Source organism: Boeremia exigua, assembly GCF_020726555.1.
Source record: "Boeremia exigua strain MPI-SDFR-AT-0100 chromosome Unknown C7974scaffold_10, whole genome shotgun sequence".
NCBI classification, from domain to species: Eukaryota; Fungi; Ascomycota; class Dothideomycetes; order Pleosporales; family Didymellaceae; genus Boeremia; species Boeremia exigua.
Genome location: NW_025763527.1, coordinates 1004539 through 1023547, shown reverse-complemented (window position 1 = coordinate 1023547; position 19009 = coordinate 1004539). Strand labels below are relative to the sequence as shown.

The 19009-nt window shown below is 52.5% G+C and overlaps 10 protein-coding genes across 10 annotated transcripts; 6 read left to right on the top strand and 4 right to left on the bottom strand.

The window, feature by feature from the left end:
• Nucleotides 1–456: 456 nt before the first annotated feature.
• C7974DRAFT_400896 (CENP-Q, a CENPA-CAD centromere complex subunit-domain-containing protein) lies at nucleotides 457–1892 on the bottom strand. The gene is made up of 3 exons (XM_046142550.1): nucleotides 1861–1892; nucleotides 1089–1811; nucleotides 457–1039 (listed from the first exon to the last, which is right to left on the bottom strand). The coding sequence occupies exons 1-3, from the start codon at nucleotides 1861–1863 to the stop codon at nucleotides 761–763; spliced, it is 1005 nt and encodes a 334-aa protein (XP_045994082.1). The 5' UTR covers nucleotides 1864–1892; the 3' UTR covers nucleotides 457–760.
• An 818-nt stretch (nucleotides 1893–2710) lies between these two features.
• On the top strand, nucleotides 2711–6570 carry C7974DRAFT_364918 (uncharacterized protein). The gene is made up of 2 exons (XM_046139813.1): nucleotides 2711–3159; nucleotides 3244–6570. The coding sequence occupies exons 1-2, from the start codon at nucleotides 3013–3015 to the stop codon at nucleotides 6190–6192; spliced, it is 3096 nt and encodes a 1031-aa protein (XP_045994081.1). The 5' UTR covers nucleotides 2711–3012; the 3' UTR covers nucleotides 6193–6570.
• Nucleotides 6571–6681: 111 nt separating this feature from the next.
• C7974DRAFT_436155 (general substrate transporter) lies at nucleotides 6682–8305 on the bottom strand (the record flags this gene model as incomplete). The annotated part of the gene is made up of 2 exons (XM_046145110.1): nucleotides 6682–8056; nucleotides 8112–8305. 2 exons carry the CDS (start codon nucleotides 8303–8305, stop codon nucleotides 6682–6684), a joined length of 1569 nt encoding a protein of 522 aa, XP_045994080.1.
• A 322-nt stretch (nucleotides 8306–8627) lies between these two features.
• C7974DRAFT_441275 (uncharacterized protein) lies at nucleotides 8628–10628 on the top strand (the record flags this gene model as incomplete). The annotated part of the gene is made up of 3 exons (XM_046145357.1): nucleotides 8628–9530; nucleotides 9581–9596; nucleotides 9652–10628. 3 exons carry the CDS (start codon nucleotides 8628–8630, stop codon nucleotides 10626–10628), a joined length of 1896 nt encoding a protein of 631 aa, XP_045994079.1.
• A 181-nt stretch (nucleotides 10629–10809) lies between these two features.
• Nucleotides 10810–12542, top strand: C7974DRAFT_37241 (glycoside hydrolase superfamily). The gene has a single exon (XM_046140063.1). The coding sequence runs from the start codon at nucleotides 10991–10993 to the stop codon at nucleotides 12434–12436; it is 1446 nt and encodes a 481-aa protein (XP_045994078.1). The 5' UTR covers nucleotides 10810–10990; the 3' UTR covers nucleotides 12437–12542.
• Nucleotides 12543–12857: 315 nt separating this feature from the next.
• C7974DRAFT_400887 (GNAT domain-containing protein) lies at nucleotides 12858–14086 on the bottom strand. Its single transcript, XM_046142548.1, has one exon. The coding sequence runs from the start codon at nucleotides 13845–13847 to the stop codon at nucleotides 13101–13103; it is 747 nt and encodes a 248-aa protein (XP_045994077.1). The 5' UTR covers nucleotides 13848–14086; the 3' UTR covers nucleotides 12858–13100.
• Nucleotides 14087–14088: 2 nt separating this feature from the next.
• On the top strand, nucleotides 14089–15125 carry C7974DRAFT_400886 (uncharacterized protein). The gene has a single exon (XM_046142547.1). It carries the CDS (start codon nucleotides 14532–14534, stop codon nucleotides 15075–15077), a length of 546 nt encoding a protein of 181 aa, XP_045994076.1. The 5' UTR covers nucleotides 14089–14531; the 3' UTR covers nucleotides 15078–15125.
• Nucleotides 15126–16105: 980 nt separating this feature from the next.
• C7974DRAFT_427034 (uncharacterized protein) lies at nucleotides 16106–16775 on the bottom strand (the record flags this gene model as incomplete). Its single annotated transcript, XM_046144545.1, has 2 exons — nucleotides 16558–16775; nucleotides 16106–16427 (listed from the first exon to the last, which is right to left on the bottom strand). The coding sequence occupies exons 1-2, from the start codon at nucleotides 16716–16718 to the stop codon at nucleotides 16106–16108; spliced, it is 483 nt and encodes a 160-aa protein (XP_045994075.1). The 5' UTR covers nucleotides 16719–16775.
• Nucleotides 16776–16940: 165 nt separating this feature from the next.
• Nucleotides 16941–17372, top strand: C7974DRAFT_416133 (thioredoxin-like protein; the record flags this gene model as incomplete). The annotated part of the gene is made up of 3 exons (XM_046143959.1): nucleotides 16941–17026; nucleotides 17121–17227; nucleotides 17278–17372. 3 exons carry the CDS (start codon nucleotides 16941–16943, stop codon nucleotides 17370–17372), a joined length of 288 nt encoding a protein of 95 aa, XP_045994074.1.
• Nucleotides 17373–17461: 89 nt separating this feature from the next.
• On the top strand, nucleotides 17462–18361 carry C7974DRAFT_37100 (uncharacterized protein). Its single transcript, XM_046139992.1, has 2 exons — nucleotides 17462–17948; nucleotides 18004–18361. The coding sequence occupies exons 1-2, from the start codon at nucleotides 17615–17617 to the stop codon at nucleotides 18267–18269; spliced, it is 600 nt and encodes a 199-aa protein (XP_045994073.1). The 5' UTR covers nucleotides 17462–17614; the 3' UTR covers nucleotides 18270–18361.
• Nucleotides 18362–19009: the final 648 nt, after the last annotated feature.

Sequence of the window (19009 nt, the reverse complement as noted above, 5' to 3'; positions counted from 1 at the left end):
TGAGTGCTGGGCGCTCGGGGTAGTACGGATGGGTCTGGTGTGCGTACGAGCGCCAGAAGAGGCCGAACGAACTGGCAAGTGGAGCACGTTCCTGGGTGGCACAGCAGCGTGTTTCGTAGACGTGAGCTAAGTTGGCATATGGGCGGCGATCAGTGAATGTTCATGGTCGCGTGGTTAGCCGACGCTCAAGAGGAGAAACCGGAACGTCGGACTCCGCAAACGCCTTCCTTAGCCGCGGGGTTGAGGCTGCAACCGCCTTTCAAATTTCTGTCACCTCTATCAACAACTCTCAGAACGTCTTCGCCACAGCAACGGCAGACTAAGCAACATCAAGGTCGCACGAATTGCACCGCAGCGCCGCAGCGCCGCAGCGTCCTGTGGGAGCATGACTGATGTCCAGCAGTAACCGGGGCGTGTGGGTCCATCACGTGTAATAACTAGAGCACAATACAGCTGGGACGATGCCTACACTTGCATCAACGTGCATGCGCTACGTCCTATGGCCATCACATCGGTATCTCCGTTACTGCAAGTGGCGCGCAGCTGGCTTTGTGATAATCTTGCCCGCCGCATAGGTGGTCGCGGACCGTCCCTGGCCCCTGTCCTGTTGATTGTTGGGCGAATGCGCCAATCATGCCGACGCATTGTCCAATCCAGCGAACAGACCTCTTCCTTGCTCACCGCATTGCTGCCCGCATACAGCCACTGCTTGAAAGCATAAACACCTATCCGAACTCCTGTGCACCTGCATGCCAGTAGTTCACAGCATGGCATACTGCTCTGCACTGGCATGTCTGAAAAGCACGTCGTCTAACGCCGTCTGCGTATCTGCCATTGCCTGATCAATGCCCTCTACCTGCACATGATTCCCCTGCATGTTCTCTAAACTGCGCCGGAGTTGATCGAGTATCGACGCCAACTCAGCGTTCGGTGCATTGAGTGTAGGAATACCTACTACAGCTGCTGGTCTCAACCGAATGTCCTCGGGGCCATCATCATCAATGCTCAGGTCCCCACTATCGAGCAGGAGGGGGTGGTTCTGCAGCTGTCAGTATGATCACCGTGGAACTTCGACTGCGAATGCGTACCCGGCCATGCTTTCGCTGGTGCTTCCACTCTGTTCTCCACTCTTTTGCATCGTTCTTGAGCTCATCTAGTTGCCTTTCGTCTTTTGATAAAAGCTTCTGCGCCACTTTGACCTGTTCTTGAAGGAGTTGCTTGGAGTGACGGGCTGTGGTAACTTCCCGAAAGAGCTGTCCGTTGCGCTCCGTGAGCTTGTCGATGCTGAAGTGATAGTCTCTGGCCTGAGGTGGGATCTTTGAGGCTGCGAGATGGTGCACAAGTTTCTTGACAAGCGGGTTTAGACTGTTGTGTGCAGCCATGACCTTGCGCTCATCTCGCTGCGTGTTTGCAATGTCTTTCTTTGCATCTTTCACAACGGTGCTCATCTGCTCCAAAACCTGCGGGGACAGCAGTGGCCATGTTTCAATGACATTTTGTGGTATCCTCTTAGTCTTTGTTTCCAGCTGCACGTATTTCTTCGGGTTTTTCGTAGGCTCTGCGGCGATCTCGTCTGCGTCGTCATGGATCCTGCGCTTGCGTGTTTGGGAGGACCGCGTTTGCGTTGGCGGAGCTACGGAGAGCTCATCCTCTTGATGCTCCTGCGATTTTGTCCCTGTCTTCTTCTTCGTGCTACCCTTCACAGTTGTTTTGGGCTTTGCGACCCGGCTTGTGGAAGCTTTGCTGTTGCTGCTTCCAGGCGGCCTGCCTCGTCGCTTTTTTGCATCATTTTCGCCTGCGCGGACCCGCGCCTTTCATACGTTAGTGAATTCGAGTTGCAGCGCGTGTTAAAGTACATACCATGACGTCGTGTGGGACTCGCAGAGTCGCGTCTGGTCGTGTTTACAGCAGTCTGGGGTACGCGACTAGGTATCATGAGTCATGTAAAGTGGCTAGCGCCCAAGTCTTGAGTCGTACAGCTTCCAGTGCATTCCCGTTTCGAGCATTCTGAATTCAAGTCTGGATTTAAGTGTCTACCAAGTCCACCGTTGGGGGCTTGAAACTATCGTGAGCTGAATTTTATGGTGTGTAGACACTCGCCGCGTTCATCCTCTGAATAAGTCTACGCTTGGAGTCACATATAGATGGGTTTTGATCGTTGAAGGTGGCTGTCACAGCTATGATTTGTAACTGAGACCGGTACTGAAGAGACCTGTATCTCTTGAAATGAGGTTCACAAGATGACCTGGGCAAACCGCTCAGGCTATCTTGTCGTAGCAGCATCCAAGCTGGAGTTGTAAGCCGTGGTGCAACCGATCGAACTATTGTATCTTGATGGTTGTGTAAGACAGATCAAGGACGGAATCAGATCAGAACAAAAATTCAAGGGAAACGGTACCTCTGGGCTACTTCCACGGGGCCCACGTGATTCAAGCACATGAGATGCATTGTTTCAGGGGAGCGATGTGCAAAGCCAGAGATGTCGGACAATTTGCACATGGGACTGCTCGTGGTCTGGGAGAGTCTCGACCCGCTTCCCAGTTTTGAGGAGATTCGATCGAGGAGGCACCCGCGCACGCCAAGCAGACCCACAGCGGCGGAACGACAACCGTCACGCTCGATGGGCGGACAGAAATAGCGTCATGACGACCGCCCTTTACAGTCGCGTTGTGTCTGCCGTACGCGCACGTTGCTGTGCTCAGAGCTGAATCGCTGCTTATGCTTGCAACCGCGGTGAGCGCTGTTGTGTTACGGACTGCAGCCGGCGCTTCAGGTAGGTGCGTGCTTGGGCGGCGTGCATCTGACATCTTATTGGTGATCACCCGGCCTTAACGTAGGATGTGTGCCAGGGAGCGGCACCCAACGATCTCCAAGGGTGTCTGCCCTGCTTGACGTGTAAAGTGGGATCATGTCGCCTCGCCTAACAGGTCGAGGGGATTTGTTGACTGCCTCCTTTAAGTCTCCTGGGGCATCCAGCCAACATGCTTCACCGCTCCACCGTAGCTGCTCGACATGTTGCGACGACTAAGCAGGCAACTGAACGAAGAAAGAGATGGCCTCAAACTTGAACGGAAGAGTAGTAAGAGAGAGCGGATCTCACAGTTCTTTCGTACAAAGTCGATGAGAAGACAAAAGCCACAGCAGCACGATGAAGCACTTGTACGCCAGCCCACCTTTCTTATCTTACCAGTCCCAAAGTCTCGTCACCCAAGTACTACGGCTAACAATATATCTGCCTTCTAGACAAACAAGCGCGAGGGCGAAGTACTTTCTTTGCATAAAGCACCCAGCCCCGAGCAGAGGAACGCACCACACTTTGAGCCCTCAAGCGGACCCGTCGATGCGCCGAAGCCAGCACCGCTTGACAACGGCGACGCAACGCTGAAAAAGTCACCGATACCGACCCATAGTCAACAGGGTGGCATTGGAAGAATGCAGCCCAATGCATCAACAGAGCAAATCGAGGGAATACCGTCGAAGTCTCAATCAAGGGCGGGCCAAGATGAGGAGCACGATCTGCTCAGTAGCGAGAGCGTTCATGCGCTCTTCTCGGGTGCTCCAAGCCTGAGCTTCAAGTTCTTGGACAGTCGGCCGTTGCCACAGGTGTCTTATCCGTGGGACCATGGAGTGAACCATGATGATGCTACCGATCACTTACGCCTGGAGCAACCATCATACTTGGCCTCAACAGCACATACGAACACTCAAATCGCGCAGTCGATGCAAAGTGGAACGATCGAACACCAAGTGTATCAAACGAGCGCTGTCGAGACGCCGAATTTGCTCAGTGCTCAGGGTATTGAGCCAGGCAGTGTTGGGCTTGCTTACTTCTTAGAGCTGCCTCTGGCGGACCACCTCGTTACGGAGCCTCAGTACGATGAAACAAGTGAGGAATGTATCGAGATTGCCAGGAACAAAGACCTCATGCAGACTAGCCCCGAGCGTATCGGCATACGCGCTGTTAACATGAACTCGGTATACGATCGCCTGATCGAATTCCAGGATTTGTACGAAGCATTTCAGCAGAGCCCAGAACGCATCACAATCCTCAACAATCAAAGTCTTGGCGACTTGTATGCGCACCTTTTTAGTACGTTCTTGACGCCCCCTGGTTATGCTGGAGCCGAACTCGATCCCACGGGTCTGCAAGTACAGATTGTTGCTATTCTCAGGGTCCTAAATCTGAAAGGCATCTGGCACGACTTCAGCCTTGTCGAGTGGAGGATCAGGCTTGGTCAAGTCCTCTTCAGCGATCCTGAACCTGCGCTCGACGCAGAAACCAACCCCCTCTGGTCGGAACGGGATGTTCTGCTGCTTCAGATCAGTCTATCCTGCGAACTTCTGCTTAGGCTGGATGCAATCTCGGCGACGAGAGCTGGCGAAGTGGACGATCAAACACATGTTAGTGCGCGAGAAGTAGCAGTGTTTGCAAGTATTACCACTAGGAAAATTGAATGGGATATGATCCTAGCACGTAAATTTTTGGAAAATATCCTTGTCATCAAGGGTGACGACAGCAGTGCTTTGACGCCAGTGCAAGAAAAGAGAGGATTATTTTCCATTCTTGGTGTCAATACCCCGAAGGAACTTCCTAGATCTGATATTATCTTTCTGCCACAACATCAATCTCGCCAACTCTCAGGACTCCTCCACTTCGCGGAAACAATTAAATGGCCAACGATAGATTCTGTTGTGAAGTCATTGGCTGAGAAGCTCGGAGATCCTGATCAAATCGCTGAGCAAGCACCGCAAACCTCGTCTCCTAGCGCGTGGACTTTCAACCCCACGACCCCTTCAGTCGTCAGTGTGTACGGAACACCTCTCCAAACTCCTCGCTCGGCGAACCATCAACTTGATGACTATTTTGGACGGGTCCAAATACCAACCATGAGACGTGGCAACTCGCGGTCGCTACGATTGCCCCTTTCCAAGACGCTGTTATCACTTGAAGACAGTCCCAAAACAGCAGTGGTCGATATTGGCGGTTGGCTTAGCAGGTCTTTCTTAACAGGCTTGATTCTGCCAGGTGAGGCCATCTCCCATCTATTGATATCTACTCTCCTTGAAAATGATAAGCTTGCGATGTCCGCCCTTGGGGACTCAGCAGATCTATACGGTGGTTTCGTCTATAACGGCAGGAGCTGGTGGAGCAAAGCGTCCATTGCGGGCCGAGTACTCGCGTGCTCAGAAGGAGCGCAAGAATGTATGGGATGGATCTATGTGGACACCCTGCCAGAGGGTGCAAGCGACGGCTGGCATTCCATACGCAGCGAACAGTCGCCGATCAGCTCACGTATCGTTCCCGCCAAGGACGTGGTGGCGATAGATTCATCTGCTTTGCCCACTAGCACGAGCATCTCGGTCAAGTCCACAGACTTTGTGATGCCCAAAGACCTCGAGGATGTCTCCAAGGCGCATATCCGCTTTATGCAGTGGGATTTGACACCACTTAATCCCGATCTTATCGACGAAGACACGGACGCCAGACGTTCAAGCGAAAGCGACGTTTACACTCCATCGCTGTCATTTCAAACTGACGGTGGCATTGAAGAGCATGTTCTAACACTCGCCCACGAGGTACAGTTTGTAACGTCTTGGCCTTGCTTCACGCCAGCTTCCACATCGGCCGCCAGCCCGCGACATGTGACAAAACGCTCGGTAACGGGTACACTGTCACACACATCCTCAAAAAGAAGTGTGAGCACCATGTTATCCCGTCGCAATAGTCACGGCTTCGAACCTCTTCTATCACACCCTCCGGAGGCGGCAGTTATGGGACCGCAGCGAATGAATACCGATGAACGAGACAATGAGCGAACAAATCCGGCAAGACTGGAGAGACCAGTAGTCGCGCATCCCCTGCATGCGTCCTACAGTTACAAGATCATGCCAGTCGGTAGTGTCTTGCAGTCAGATTTTTCGACACCTTTCACAGTGTCTGCAAACCAGCTGCCCACCTGTTCAGCTTCAACTCTTCTGAAAGACGGGCATGAAGAAGGTGCAGGTCGCGATGATTACAGGACTGTGCTTGTTCTTGACGCACGGGGCAGTTCAGACGCTCAGTTACTCGCGAGAGCGTGGTGCGCCGAGAAGGGGCTCCATGCCGTGATCGGTCGTGCAGAAAGAACGTGCCTTGCTTGCTGTATTCGAGAAGCACGTGGCTTAGCCGTCAACGTTGTAATCAGGTGTTAGGAGAGTCAAATTGGGCCTAACAAGCTTGTTGTATTGGAGTAGTGGAAAGTAAGTACAAAGTGCAGAAGTTGGTGTGCAGTACGAACTTGGTGTGGTGACGCATGAGCTAAAGATGAATAAGCCCCCGAACAGAGAGACGGGATGGAAGGCCCGGAGATCCACAATATCAGGGTACAGAGGATTGCTTCCAGATGATATACGCTCTGGTTGTATTCCGCATGTTCAGTTTGGAAAGACTGAGTGCCTGGTTCACGCATTTGTATGATACCCCATCACCTAATATGAAACCCTTTGCAAGAAAGCATAACGCACCAACAACCTCCATTTTCACAGGATACAAGCGATTCAAAAGTATTTAAATGAATTAGCTAACTAAGGGTCGATATGCTGGCTGAAAAAAGTTTGGTTCGTATTGTCGTGGTCAGGGAATGGGTCACGTGATCAGCCCCGACGTTCAATTCACTGAAACATATAGCTACTTTTTCGCTTCTATGCAGTCGTCTCATCCAAATCAAAAGAACCCATCTTCCTCGGCGGTACGCGAGCAATGAACATTGTATCGATCTCGCGATTCGTGCGCCCCTTAAGCTCCGGAACAAAGACCCACGATCCAAGCGTTGCGATGGCAGCGAGACCTCCGAACACGAAACCAACCTTGCCCTTCAGATTGGCCTCATCTGGGTTGACCAAATAGGGTATGGCGACGTTCATGACAGTACCAACGACCGCCTGTGTTGCAGTTGCGAGAGCAGTGGTGTGCGCTCGGAGACCCATGCTAGACACTTCTCCTAGAAGTACGAAAGCCATAGCACCGAGAGTCATGAAATACACAAAGGCGTATATGACGGTACATGAGGCTTGTACCCATTTCGAAGGTCCGGTTGGTACGACATCCATGATTCCAATCAAGATCAGCAAGCCTGTGAGGCATGCCATACCGCTGATGAAAACCTTGCGGCGACCGAAAGAGTCAACCACAAACCAACTGGCAATGTTTCCGGCTACACCGCAAGCTGTAACACCAACACCGAGGTCAAAGGAACGACTGGTGTCTAGGCCGGCAAGCTGGAAGAAGTATGTGGAGTAGCCGAGTACAAAGACGATACCGACTAGGTGTTGGCATGCGAAGACTCCCATTGAGATGGAACTGCGCAAGAGGTTTATGCCTCGGAAGCAGTCAAGAAAGCTCGATTCCTTTTGCCTCTCCTCTTCCTGGATGGTCAACTTGAGGCTCGCAAGTTTGTCGGTTACATCGATCTTCTGGCCCCACAGCCTTTGCAAAGAACTAACAGCTTCGCTGTCCTTTCCTTTCCGAACCAAGTACCACGGTGATTCCGGAGCCCAGGGCAGACCGCACAAAAGGAACACAGAGAAGATCAGTTGGATGGCGAAGGGCGCGGCGTATGCCCAGCGGTCGGTTCTCTCCCCAAAGCCTTTAACAACCGCGTTCGAAAGCAGTTGGCCAAGAGCGATGCCGAGATTGATGCCAGCAGTAGAGATACCGCGAAGCACTACAGGCGAGATCTCGCTACAAACAAGAGGGCCAATTGTGAGGTAGAAACCAAGGCCGACTCCAAGAATGAGCTTCGAGAGAAGGAAAGCGACCCTTGTAAGAGAGAACATCTCCCCGAAAGCACCACCAATGCAAAACAAGACGCCGCATAGCAATGAAGCTCGTCGACCAAACTTGTCTGCGATTGTGCTACACCCGAATCCTCCAAACAGCATACCGACCGAGCTGACCATGTTGAACGCGGTTTGCCAGCTTGCCGGTAAGACTGGTTCGCCATCGAAGATGTATCCGAAATCTCGACGGAAGGAGGCGACAGAGATCATAGCTCCGTTAATCTGTGCATCGAATCCCCTATTAATACAAGTAAGTCATATGAAAGCTGCGAACAAAATAGATGATATCTCACCATCCGATAGCACACATTGACCAGTAGAATGACCATCCGATCAGAGCTCGATGGTCCCTCCAAACATCTCCAAGGGTGAGTTGGTGCTCTGTGATGTTGTCGGCAATGGCACCCTTGGTCTCGGTGATGCTGCGTTTCAACCCATCTGGCGTGATGGTTTCCTCGTGATGAGTGACAGACGTTGGCTTCTCCATGATGGACAATGTTGCTATGAAGGAGATGTCTGAACAGTAGACACTTGCTGAGGTGTGTTGATCCCTTCCACATGGGAACAGCATACTATTATATATTGCTCAAAGGGGGAGGCTCCGACCCACTTTCGAGTCTTGATGCGGAGAAATCCCGGACTCTCGCCTCCACAAGCTGCGAGCAGGCCTGCCTTGCACAGAGCTGAAAACCCGGGGTAAATGTGGAGGGCGACACTCCGCGACAATGCACAGCCAAGGCTATCTTGAGTGCGTCGGAGTCTTAGCCGCGGCTAGCCAGAGCTGGCATGGTGAATAAACTCACCGCAAGATGAGCGACACTCCGCGACGTTCCAACCTTTCTCCACCCAACAAATATCTTATCCACCACATGGACTCATCCCAGCATCACGCGGTATCTCCACATGAACCCGCACCAGCTGACAGGACTGGCCAGAAACGGCCCGCGCCACGCGGATCTGCATCGTATCCACGCAAACGCGCTGTAACAGCTTGCCAAGTTTGTCGGGCTCGTCGCACGAAATGCGACAATGCAAAGCCTGCGTGCACCTTCTGCGTCAAAGTTGGTGCAAAGTGCATTCAGGCACCGGTTGATCTTTCAAGCTTCGATCCTGCAAGCCTCCAAATTCTTCAACGACTTGACGATCTGGAACAAGTCGTCCGCGATGTCGGCAGCGGCAATGCCACAAGCAAACAGGCTTTTGAGCCTGCGCAGATGGATGCAAAACTAGATCGATCGCAGCTACTTCCATGTTCGATCAATGCGATATTGGAATGGCAACCTCTAAAGAGGCTGACCGTTGGTCGGGAGGTGCAAGGCCCTGCATTCCCATGCACCAACAGGTCTGCTTTGCAGATGACAGGCTCTCCACCCATATCGGGCCTTGATGAGTTTGAGCCTCATCGTATCAAGCTGCTGCTTGACAACTTCTTCAACTACGTACATGTGAAGAACCCAATACTGGATGAGCAGAAAACAAGACGGACTGTGAACAGAGTCTGTATGCATGGAATCGACTGGTCGCCAGATGCATGTCTAGCACTCCTAGTCTGCGCACTTGGTACCATAGCTACTCCACTTGATGGGGGATACATTCGCAGTGATTCAGAAGCATATCGCACCGCCGAGTCTTTCTTTTTGGCCGCCAAAAAGAGGCTTGGTCTCATCTTAGGGACGTCGAGCCTTGTTGAAGCGCAGTGTATGTTCTTTGCTGTAAGTGCGTCGAGCCCTGACAGAGCTCTAGAATGCTAAAACTTTCACAGGGCGTGTACAGCATGTGTAAATATCCCAACATCTGAGTGCTGGACTCGATCAGACGCTAATACATGCACAGGCACATTTGATCGGATGCCGGCCTGGCGATATTTCATGCAGTCATTGGCTTGTTGTCAGACTTTCCAATCTCTGATAGCCTTCACACAAGATTACGGAGAGCAGTTAGATGAAGCAGGGCGTCGTTCAGCAGCTGCCGAGCAAGCCATCTACTGGTCAGCATGGAAGTCCGAACGTGAGGTGAACGATGACCTCAATCTGCCGGGCTTTCTGTTTTCCGAGATTGACATCGCCGGGTATCCACCTTTCTTCCCAACTCCGCCAAATCATCAGGACGAAGTGCAGAGATTGCTCAATGCGGAAGCTGAGACCCGCGAGCAGATGTCTTGGTACTTCTATCTCTCTGAGATATCGCTACTGCGATTGTGGCGTCGCATGGCCAAAGAGATCATGGAATTTGCGCCAGGTCCAGGGCAAGACCACATTCTAGGGCTGGCTCAAGGAGTACCAGGCCGCGAATCCCAAATTATGGACTGGATTCGAGCGTTACCCGGAAATATGTCCACACAGGCGCCAGTGGAAGAAGACGAGATCTGCCGATTTGTTCTTCGAGGACATCTTATCAATGTCTGGGAGATTCTTTACTGGCCATTCGTTAACCGAGCCATACAATCGGGTTTGTATGGTGATATCAGTCCTGTTGTACAGCAACTGGCGAGCAAGGGTCTTCAGATCCATGTGGACCGCGTCGATGTCAACCGCCCCGGATTTTCACACAGACATCATGGCACATTTGGTATGATCAAGTCATGCACACGGAGCGCCCTCATCCTGCTCGCTGCGGCGAGTAGCTTTACTGCTTATCGGCATGAGCAAGCGCCCGTACGCGAACTCGCTTGCGACCTACCAAGTGGGTGGCAAAGATCTGTTGAAGACGTGATTCAATTACTTGAAGCCTGGGTACACGAAGCGGCAGATCTTTCGACTATATTAGCAGTTCTTCGGCAATTGTACCACGACTGTCCGGCAAGGACCTGACGGAGTGGCCGCAGTGCGTATCCGGACTTGCATGGCCAAGAAAACGACACTCGGTTCACGGCTAATTATGAGTCGTGCTTCCCGAGGGCGCTAGACGCGGTTGCATGATGCACGCGCTAGACCCATTCCCCAGAATTGACGTTACCGAACTATCGTCCCCGCATGCTCGCGGAGTGTCGGGAGCGCATCAACTTCGGTCCACTGTTCTACGCAGCGTCGACGTATCGGAAGCAAGCTGACCAGTAGTATCAGAACCTGCCAACATTAGGTACATTAGGAGCCATTCGCTGCCACCATGATTTTATTCTCAATATCCCATTCCCTCACTTCGCTCTTCTTGTTCGACTGCCCTGTTTCTGACCATGGCTATCCACACTCTGAACCCACCTTGTCAGCCCCTGCGAGTGTCTGGCGATGCTGTCGTCAACGCTGCGGGTGAGCGCGTGGTGTTGAAGGGTACAGCCCTTGGCGGCTACCTCAACATGGAGAACTTCATCACGGGCTACCCTGGCCACGAGCACGAGCACCGAGCAGCTCTTGCTTCTGTCTTAGGAAAGGAAAAGGCACAATTCTTCTTCGATCGGTTATTACACTACTTCTTCACCGAGGCCGATGCGGAATTCTTTGCCTCCCTCGGCATGAACTGCATCCGCCTACCATTCAACTACCGCCACTTCATTGATGATCAGGATCCGACATACTTCAAGAAAGAAGGGTTCGCACTCCTCGACCGTGTCATCAATATCTGCACAAAATACAACCTCTACGTTGTTCTTGACCTTCACGCTGCACCCGGTGGCCAGAACCAAGATTGGCACGCTGATGGCGGGTCTAACAAAGCTATGTTTTGGGAGTTTCGAGTTTTCCAAGATCAGGCTATCGAACTCTGGAAAGCCATTGCAGCACACTACAAGGGAAACCCAGTGGTATGCGGTTACAATCTGCTGAACGAGCCGGCAGACCCAGAACACGTCAGGTTGACATCATGGTACGAGCGTGCAGAGAAGGCCGTCCGGGCAGTAGATCCAGACACGATGCTCTTCATCGACGGCAACACATACGCGATGGATTTCACGTACTTCCAAAACGTTCTGCCCAACGCCGTGTACGCCTGCCACGACTACGCAATGTTCGGGTTCCCTATCCCCGGCCAAGCACTGTACTCCGGTAGCGATGAACATAAAGGAAAGCTGAAGCGACAGTTCGACCGTAAAGCATTCTTTATGCGCGAACACAACGTTCCGATCTGGAACGGCGAGTTTGGACCGGTTTATGCGAACGAGCAAGTTGATCCAGAGGCAGAGAAGGTCAACAACGCGCGTTACCACATGCTGCAGGATCAGCTGTCCATTTACGACCAAGACAAAGTCAGCTGGAGTATCTGGCTGTACAAGGACATTGGCTACCAAGGCATGGTGTACCTCAACCCGGAAACACCATACATGAAACTCATCGCACCTTTCGTGGCCAAGAAGCAGAAGCTTGCTCTCGACTTCTGGGGCTGCGTTGATAAGGAGGGCGTCAAGGACGTATACGAGCCATTTGTTGAGGGTCTGAAGAAGATGGTCCCTGAGCACCTTCAGAAGAAGAAGTACCCTAACATCTGGACCTTCGATAGGCAGATCGAAAGGGCTGTCAGGGAGTGCCTGATGAGTGAATACATGGGGTGGGAGTTCGCTGAACTGTTCGAAGGCAAGACAGAAGCAGAGCTGGAGGAACTGGCAAAGAGCTTTTCGTTCGAGAACTGTATCAAGCGGAATTCACTAAACAAGATCTTGCAGGATGATGGCAAGAAGACAACGGCATAAGAATCGAAATTCGGCTTCGGGTTTTAGCGCATACGCTTTGGGTATTTCGAGACCAGTGGATTCTAATGATACCAAATGATTCATGAACTTTTAGAATGAAAAAGGCATTTAGCCCTGTACTTCAAATCGAGTCCTTCAACACTCAAGAGATTCTCAATGTCCTCTCGTTGTGAAATCTTCCCGTGAAGCGCGAATCTCTTCTATATCTTGTGTCGCCGGTATACTCCCTGTGCTGGACTTGTCGTCTTGAGAGCATGTCAGGAAAGTTACTCAACTACTGCACTCAGGCACGTCCGAACAACTGCTTCAGAAAATGCAGCATCAGTCAAGAATGATGGATTGTCTCGTCGGGAGTCTTTCTCGTTGGGCTGTATAGGCTTTAACGGAGTTATTCAGTAGTGTTACTGTGGCTGATTGGCTACGATAGTGATGGTTTGGATTCTACAAAATTGCCGAGTGTCTGGTCGATCATACTTGGGTCCAGGACTGTGATGGCTTTCTGCTTCGCCTCAGGCGTGGCTTGATGAGCTATACCTGTTGCTGCTGCGCCTGCGTCTATTCTCGAAGCACGTTCCTAGTTTGCGGCTGCGCGTGCCTCAGAAATGACAGTTTCAAGACCACGAGGTGATTTGGTGCGTTACCGTTGAGCATACGTACGACTAATCTACGTAGCTACTTTCTCCCATTCCATCTCACTCGGCTCTTTCCAATAGTCTGTGCCACTTTCTCTGAAGCCCATCTTCTGCAACACTTTTCCGCTTCTTGTGTTTGTTCTCTCTGTCTCTGCAAGAAACCGCCTCACTCCTCTCTCACTAACAGCCCACTGCATCACTGCTCTTGCTGCTTCGCCTGCAACACCTTTGCCCCAATGGTCCCCGTGCACGCCGTATCGCAGTTCGATCATCTCTTGCCATGGCGGCAGTGGCTCATCGTCTGCGGCCCGATCTGGCATCGATGTTGTCGTTGCATCGCGGACACCTGCATAGCCCACCCATGTGACCTCGTCCAAGTTCAGGGCACCAATCGACATGTTTGATTCGCCGTCGACAGCAAAGTCCAAGATCCTTAAACTTTCCTCCCCATTCAGCTTTCTCCCTATGTCACTGGGAATAACACTCGAACCGTCGCCTTTGGTGCGCAGGGCAACTGCAAAGTCGCCCAGTCCTCTGCGCTTCCAGCACCTCTCGAGATCACGTGTGAGAATGACATTTCGTGTCTCTTCATCACTCAGCTCGCGAGCGAGGAAATGTGGACCAAACGCCATCTGGCAAAACGCCTCGCTTGCGTGCAAGCTGCCATACAAGTGGACATATGCGGCGTGTAGGATTGCAATTGGGGTTGGTACGATAAGGAGCCGCTCGGTGGTGAGAACGAATGGCTTCTGGAGGTACTCGGAGAGCTGAACAGACATGGCTGGCGCAGAAGAGTCAGGTGGTGTCGAACATGCGAATGGCTATGTAGATGTGGATATTGTCAGCTCAGCTAGAATTGCGGTCAGCTCTGACGCTAGTCATAGGTTCCCACACAGCCTAGCCCTGGCAAAGCCAGCGCACGCGAAGCATTGTGCCACAAGCTTCGGGTCTGATCATCACAAGCACTTTAAGCATACCGGTGGAGACCAAACAAGGAAAGATTCGGGCCTGTGGTGGCTCATCCATGGCAGTGCACCACACCAGTGTCAAGCGAGCCCGACACGGTTAGGCGCCCCTTCAGGAGCTGGACGCCTGTGTCTAACACCATCGGATTTTGGCTCCTTTGGCTCGTAATCTGACCCGTATCTAATTCGAGCGCATAGAGGCGAATTCTACAGCCTCAAATTTCTCTTACTTACAAGCCCGCAATTCCTGCAAATCTTTATTTTTTTATTCCTTCACCGATACCATTTGCGTCGCCGAACCAACTAGCAATACACCAACCTTCAACATGAATTACGCACCAATGTCTGATCCCGAGGACTATGGGATGGCCCAGTCCCAAAACATGGATGACACAGGTGCGCGACTCAATCGCTGCTGCGATCGCTCTGGGCCTTGGGGTGTAGACATCTTCGCCAGCTGCATCGCCGGCTGCTGGGCCGGTGTTCTTGCTTGCTTCGATGGCTGTGGTGAATGCTGCGGAGAGTGTTGCGGTGGCTGTGGGGAGTGTTGCGGAGAGTGCTGCGCCAGCGGTGGGAATTGCTGTACTTGAGCAGGAAAATGCCTCGGGCCTGAGGTTGCAGCTACCTCAAGAGATGGAGAAGAAAGAGCTTGGTCCAGAAGTCGGGGAGCAAGTGCAGCGGCTGCTCTTGCAACTGTCGGGACTGCCTCCTTCGCCACCTCATGCTCAACGCGTGACCTCCGCCATCCCATCACCATCCACCTCTTATCGCGCTCGTTGCAATAATATCTTACTGGACAACATCGTTACGTCGCCCTCACTATTACAAACATGGATCGAAAGACTGGTCGTACGCCACCTGCCACCTCTACTGCCAAAAGAGAGCCTGTTCACGAAAGGGACGGTGCCAACATGCTCAGTGCCACGCCCAATTTCTCTCGCCCGATTCTGCCTCCAAGAGGGAGCGACACGAACCGAGGGATCAACGCTACTCAGCCAAAATGTAAGCTTGATCGAGAGATCCCTCTCCACGTCGTGCACATAGCCAGAGGTGACTGATCGGAACGTAGCAAAGACATCGCTCAGAAAGATTGACATCGCTCGCAATCCTTTCGGCGATGAACACAGCGTTGACGAATGGATCTGCCCGAGATGCGGCGGAAGCCAGGGAACAACAACACCTGAACGTGCAAAAAACCTCAGACAGAACCGCCGTTACTACTTTGCTTGTGATGTGATAGACTGTGGCACAGAGCTTATGGCTAAGATGGGAAGATACCGTTCTTCTGGTAAGTCGTACTGCTATGTCCGTTTCACCTGACATGTACTGAAAAGCAGTATAGTCAAAGTCATTGCAGTCAATCAATCTTTTGAGGAGTAGTATTTTGCTCAGAAACGGGCGCCAAAGAAGGACAGAACGAACGATGGCCTTGTTCGCAGGCTTGGAGGGGCTCTAAAAGATCGTCTCCTCGAGTGGACATTCGACAAACCCACGTCCCAAGTGGGAGATTCCGAGTCAATCTCGACAGACTCCTCGAAGAGCCGTGTCTTCTCCTGGGCCAGGAATGCGACCAGCGCGACTGATCCTGGTGTCCCTGCAGATTCTTCGGCGACAGATTCAGATGAGGTGCGACAGCTAGCCACCAAGCAACCCCTTACAGCGCGCCTGCGTTGCCAACGTTGTAATCAACAAATCTTTGACCCTGATATGCTGCGGAGTCATGTTCAGCAGTGTGAAGGGAGTTGAACAGACTAGCCATCCAACAACATCCAACTGCAGCTTGACCGACGTCCCGTCTTTCAACATCGACTTCGCCCGGCGAGGGTTAGATTATTGGAGGGCGTTTGTGGTTCGGGGACCGCGTGCAAGATTAGTGTCTAGATCAGCGTCCAAGTAGTCAATGTATTATTGCCAAGTCAAATCGATTGTGCCATGCTCGCATGTCGAGATAAATCGTACACCAGAATCAGCGACCTCATTCACAGGCTCTCGCTGGAGATGCCCAACCTCTGCCTTCTACCCTCCCTTCCCAACACCACAGTCCCCTCAAAACTTTGGCTCTCTGCTCGGCTCTATGACAGCTTCTTCTCGGCCTTAGCCGCAGTCGCCTTCAGGTCAGCCTCCAGCTCCTTGCCCTCGGCCTTGACCAACTCGCCAGTCTTCAGGCTCTGGTTATACGCGTAGATCCTGCCGACCTGTGTGGCGCCGACGCAGAACAGCAGGGCGTTGACAGCAGCCAGAACGACGTTGCGGGGCTTGATGACGAAGCACCAGCGCGTCCAGATGGCGCCTGTGCACATGAGGGCGAAGTTTTGGGTCAGCGAGAGCGACTCGGCGGGGCGCGCGAAGTCGGCAGCGCCGGCGGCAACCATGGCCCATTTCATAACAGGTGCCCTGTGCAAGGAGTCAGCATGTGTGCAGTCACAGCTTGTGCGGCGCTCCGAGCCCGGAGATAAGGCATTGCCAGGTTGCGGGCAGCAATTGGCAGTGCCCTTGCGGTGGACAGAGAGCGAGCGAGACGTACCAGAAGTGGACAGTCTTGGGGCCGATGGGCGAGTTCCAGAAGCGAGCGAAGCCGGTGGGCTGCTCGGCGCCCGGTGCTGTTGAGGCATAGCGACGGGTGTAGAACTGGCGGTAGTTTGTGCGGAAAGCGCTGAAGATGCGGGAGCCGGGGCGGAAAGACATGGTGGCAGCGGTGGACCGTCGGAGGGTGCGAGCTGAGGGATCGTGGGTGGTCGACGGTGTAGGAGTTGTTGCACTATCGCGATGCCGGAAGTCAGATTTCGGATGATGTTGAGCGGTGCTCCGATTGGCTTGGCGCGGCGGGTCTGCGAGAGCTTCACGTCAGTTGGCGACGGCGACGACCTCCACCAATTGATACCAACCACCGCCCGAACACGACACACGATGGCGTCCAAGTATGCATTCAGCACGGGGCTGAAGGAGCTGCGGTTTCTGTTCTGCCAGACCAGCGAGCACAGCGCTGCGACACGGTACGCCGCCCCATGCACACAAAAGGCTTGCGATGCGCCGGCGCTGCTGGAAGAGACGGGAAATGACAAGCCCAATGGCTAATATGGAATACAGGACTTTCCTCCAGCGCAGCTACCCCACAATGAAGAAGCACAACCCGCACACTCCGATCCTCATTCGCGAGGCCAGCGGCTTCGAGCCTACGCTCTATGCGAGATACAGTGCGTCTGGTCGACACGCTACACTGCCAATGGCACTGACAGATGAGCAGACTTTGGAAAGGAGAAGAAGATTCAGTTGAAGGGTCTGGACGACAAGTCGATCGAGCAGAAGGTCTCCGAGCTTGTGCAGGCTGAGTCGGCATAGAGGAGACGGACCAAACGTGGTAGAGGAGAGGCAGGAGAAAGACTCGAAAGAGCAGCGGCAAATTCGAGCACAGCCAGTGTACATGTGTATTATGACGAATGTACTTGTTCCAGCAGCCACCCCCTTCGCCAGCAGTCGTCATGCAACGCCAGTTGATGCTTCGCGAGCGAGCCAATATTTTCTCGATCTAAAAGACGAAGCATGCGTCAAATGTTTTCTCGCCCTCTGCAGTCGACGATTGCATGGCAGTCCTCCACGTTTACAGTGTCGGGGACACGGCGCTTACTGTAACCTGTGCCTCAGCGCCCCTTACTAACCTCCATTCCTCTTGCTTTCACCTACACCACTCCACCCATCTTGTCAGTGCGCTGAACAAGTACCAAACGCCATTCTCGCACGACCGAATGACACTTCCACTGCGGCTAATGAATCACATCAAGCGCATAACTGCACGCCTACAACTGCAGACTATTAGGCGACCGTTCACTACTGGACTGGTTGCTGCTGCTGCCACAGGTTGGAGCGTTGCGATGGTGAACCACGGATTCGGCTTCGGATTGGCAGGCGTCAGGCGTGGTACGTCTTCTGATCTAACCGTAAGGTATCTTGGCTCATGCTAACTACCGCGCAGGTTCTCGTGCAGCTGCCTGGCAATCAAGCAAAGGGAGCGTTGATCGTGGAAGCGCGTTTTCTATATCCCAGAGCGCTGGAGCTGGGGGGTCGGGGAGTCTCATCCTATATGGCGTACCAACGGCAGGCGCTGCCCTTATCACCATCTACTCTGGGTACAGGATGCGCACCAGAACGACTATAAGACGTCTGTGGTATAGAAGTCGGATTGGAAGTCAACGATTGCGCACCCAAAGCAATGCGAAGCAAGAGAGCGCTGGATGTTAAGCAGTAATTGAGTCGCTGTGATTGGCTCACGAATGAAATAATGTGGGGCCAAGCATGCTAGATCGGGAACAAGACATTGTTGGCATCGACTATCATGCTGACACTCCTCGTACCTTCTCACGCAAACTGCGCCACATGTCAATGAACGACTGATGATAACGACGATTTGCTGCATGCACGATCTGAAGTATGTTCGACCGCATCAAGGGTCTGTTCGATCTTGAGCGCAACGGTGAAGATCCTATTGTTTTGGCGATGACATTGACTCAAGGGTGCGATTTATGGTGCATTGCATGTTTACGTTAACATTTGTGCAGTGACATCTGTGTCCTGCCTTCGGTGATCACTATAGCCCATAAAGATGGGTACCAATGAACTGTGGTATCAGTAGCATAGGCTTCATTCGTTAATCAGTGTGATCAAAGCACCTAAAGGATGACCACAAACCCTCTCGTTACTAACGAATCTCTAGAGATAACTGTTCATGCGCTTGCCAGAGTGACTTCGATGCGAGGACCGCTCAATTGCGCAAGATCAATTCAAATGACGATATGCTTGGCACAGCGCATGGTTCAACATCTCCACGGCAAACATGAACGAAATGGCCACACGTCCTTGCGTGATGTCCACTAGACGTGTTTCACAGGGGTTCAGGCAAAGAATCTGCATTCACTTCTCCACCAAAACGTGTTGTGTGGCCTATTGCACGTTTTGGGCAATTGAGTGATGGAAGCGACATG

Excerpts from the sequence above, each read along its gene's own strand:
- C7974DRAFT_364918 (XM_046139813.1), top strand. The coding sequence starts at position 3,013 with ATGTTGCGACGACTAAGCAGGCAACTGAACGAAGAAAGAGATGGCCTC. Across the intron at positions 3,160-3,243 it reads AGCAGCACGATGAAGCACTT|ACAAACAAGCGCGAGGGCGA; the intron begins GTACGCCAGCCC and ends TCTGCCTTCTAG.
- C7974DRAFT_400886 (XM_046142547.1), top strand. The coding sequence starts at position 14,532 with ATGGCTGTGGTGAATGCTGCGGAGAGTGTTGCGGTGGCTGTGGGGAGT.
- C7974DRAFT_400896 (XM_046142550.1), bottom strand. Across the intron at positions 1,040-1,088 it reads ACCAGCGAAAGCATGGCCGG|AACCACCCCCTCCTGCTCGA; the intron begins GTACGCATTCGC and ends TGACAGCTGCAG.
- C7974DRAFT_400887 (XM_046142548.1), bottom strand. The coding sequence starts at position 13,847 with ATGTCTGTTCAGCTCTCCGAGTACCTCCAGAAGCCATTCGTTCTCACC.
- C7974DRAFT_37241 (XM_046140063.1), top strand. The coding sequence starts at position 10,991 with ATGGCTATCCACACTCTGAACCCACCTTGTCAGCCCCTGCGAGTGTCT.
- C7974DRAFT_37100 (XM_046139992.1), top strand. The coding sequence starts at position 17,615 with ATGGCAGTCCTCCACGTTTACAGTGTCGGGGACACGGCGCTTACTGTA. Across the intron at positions 17,949-18,003 it reads ATTGGCAGGCGTCAGGCGTG|GTTCTCGTGCAGCTGCCTGG; the intron begins GTACGTCTTCTG and ends ACTACCGCGCAG.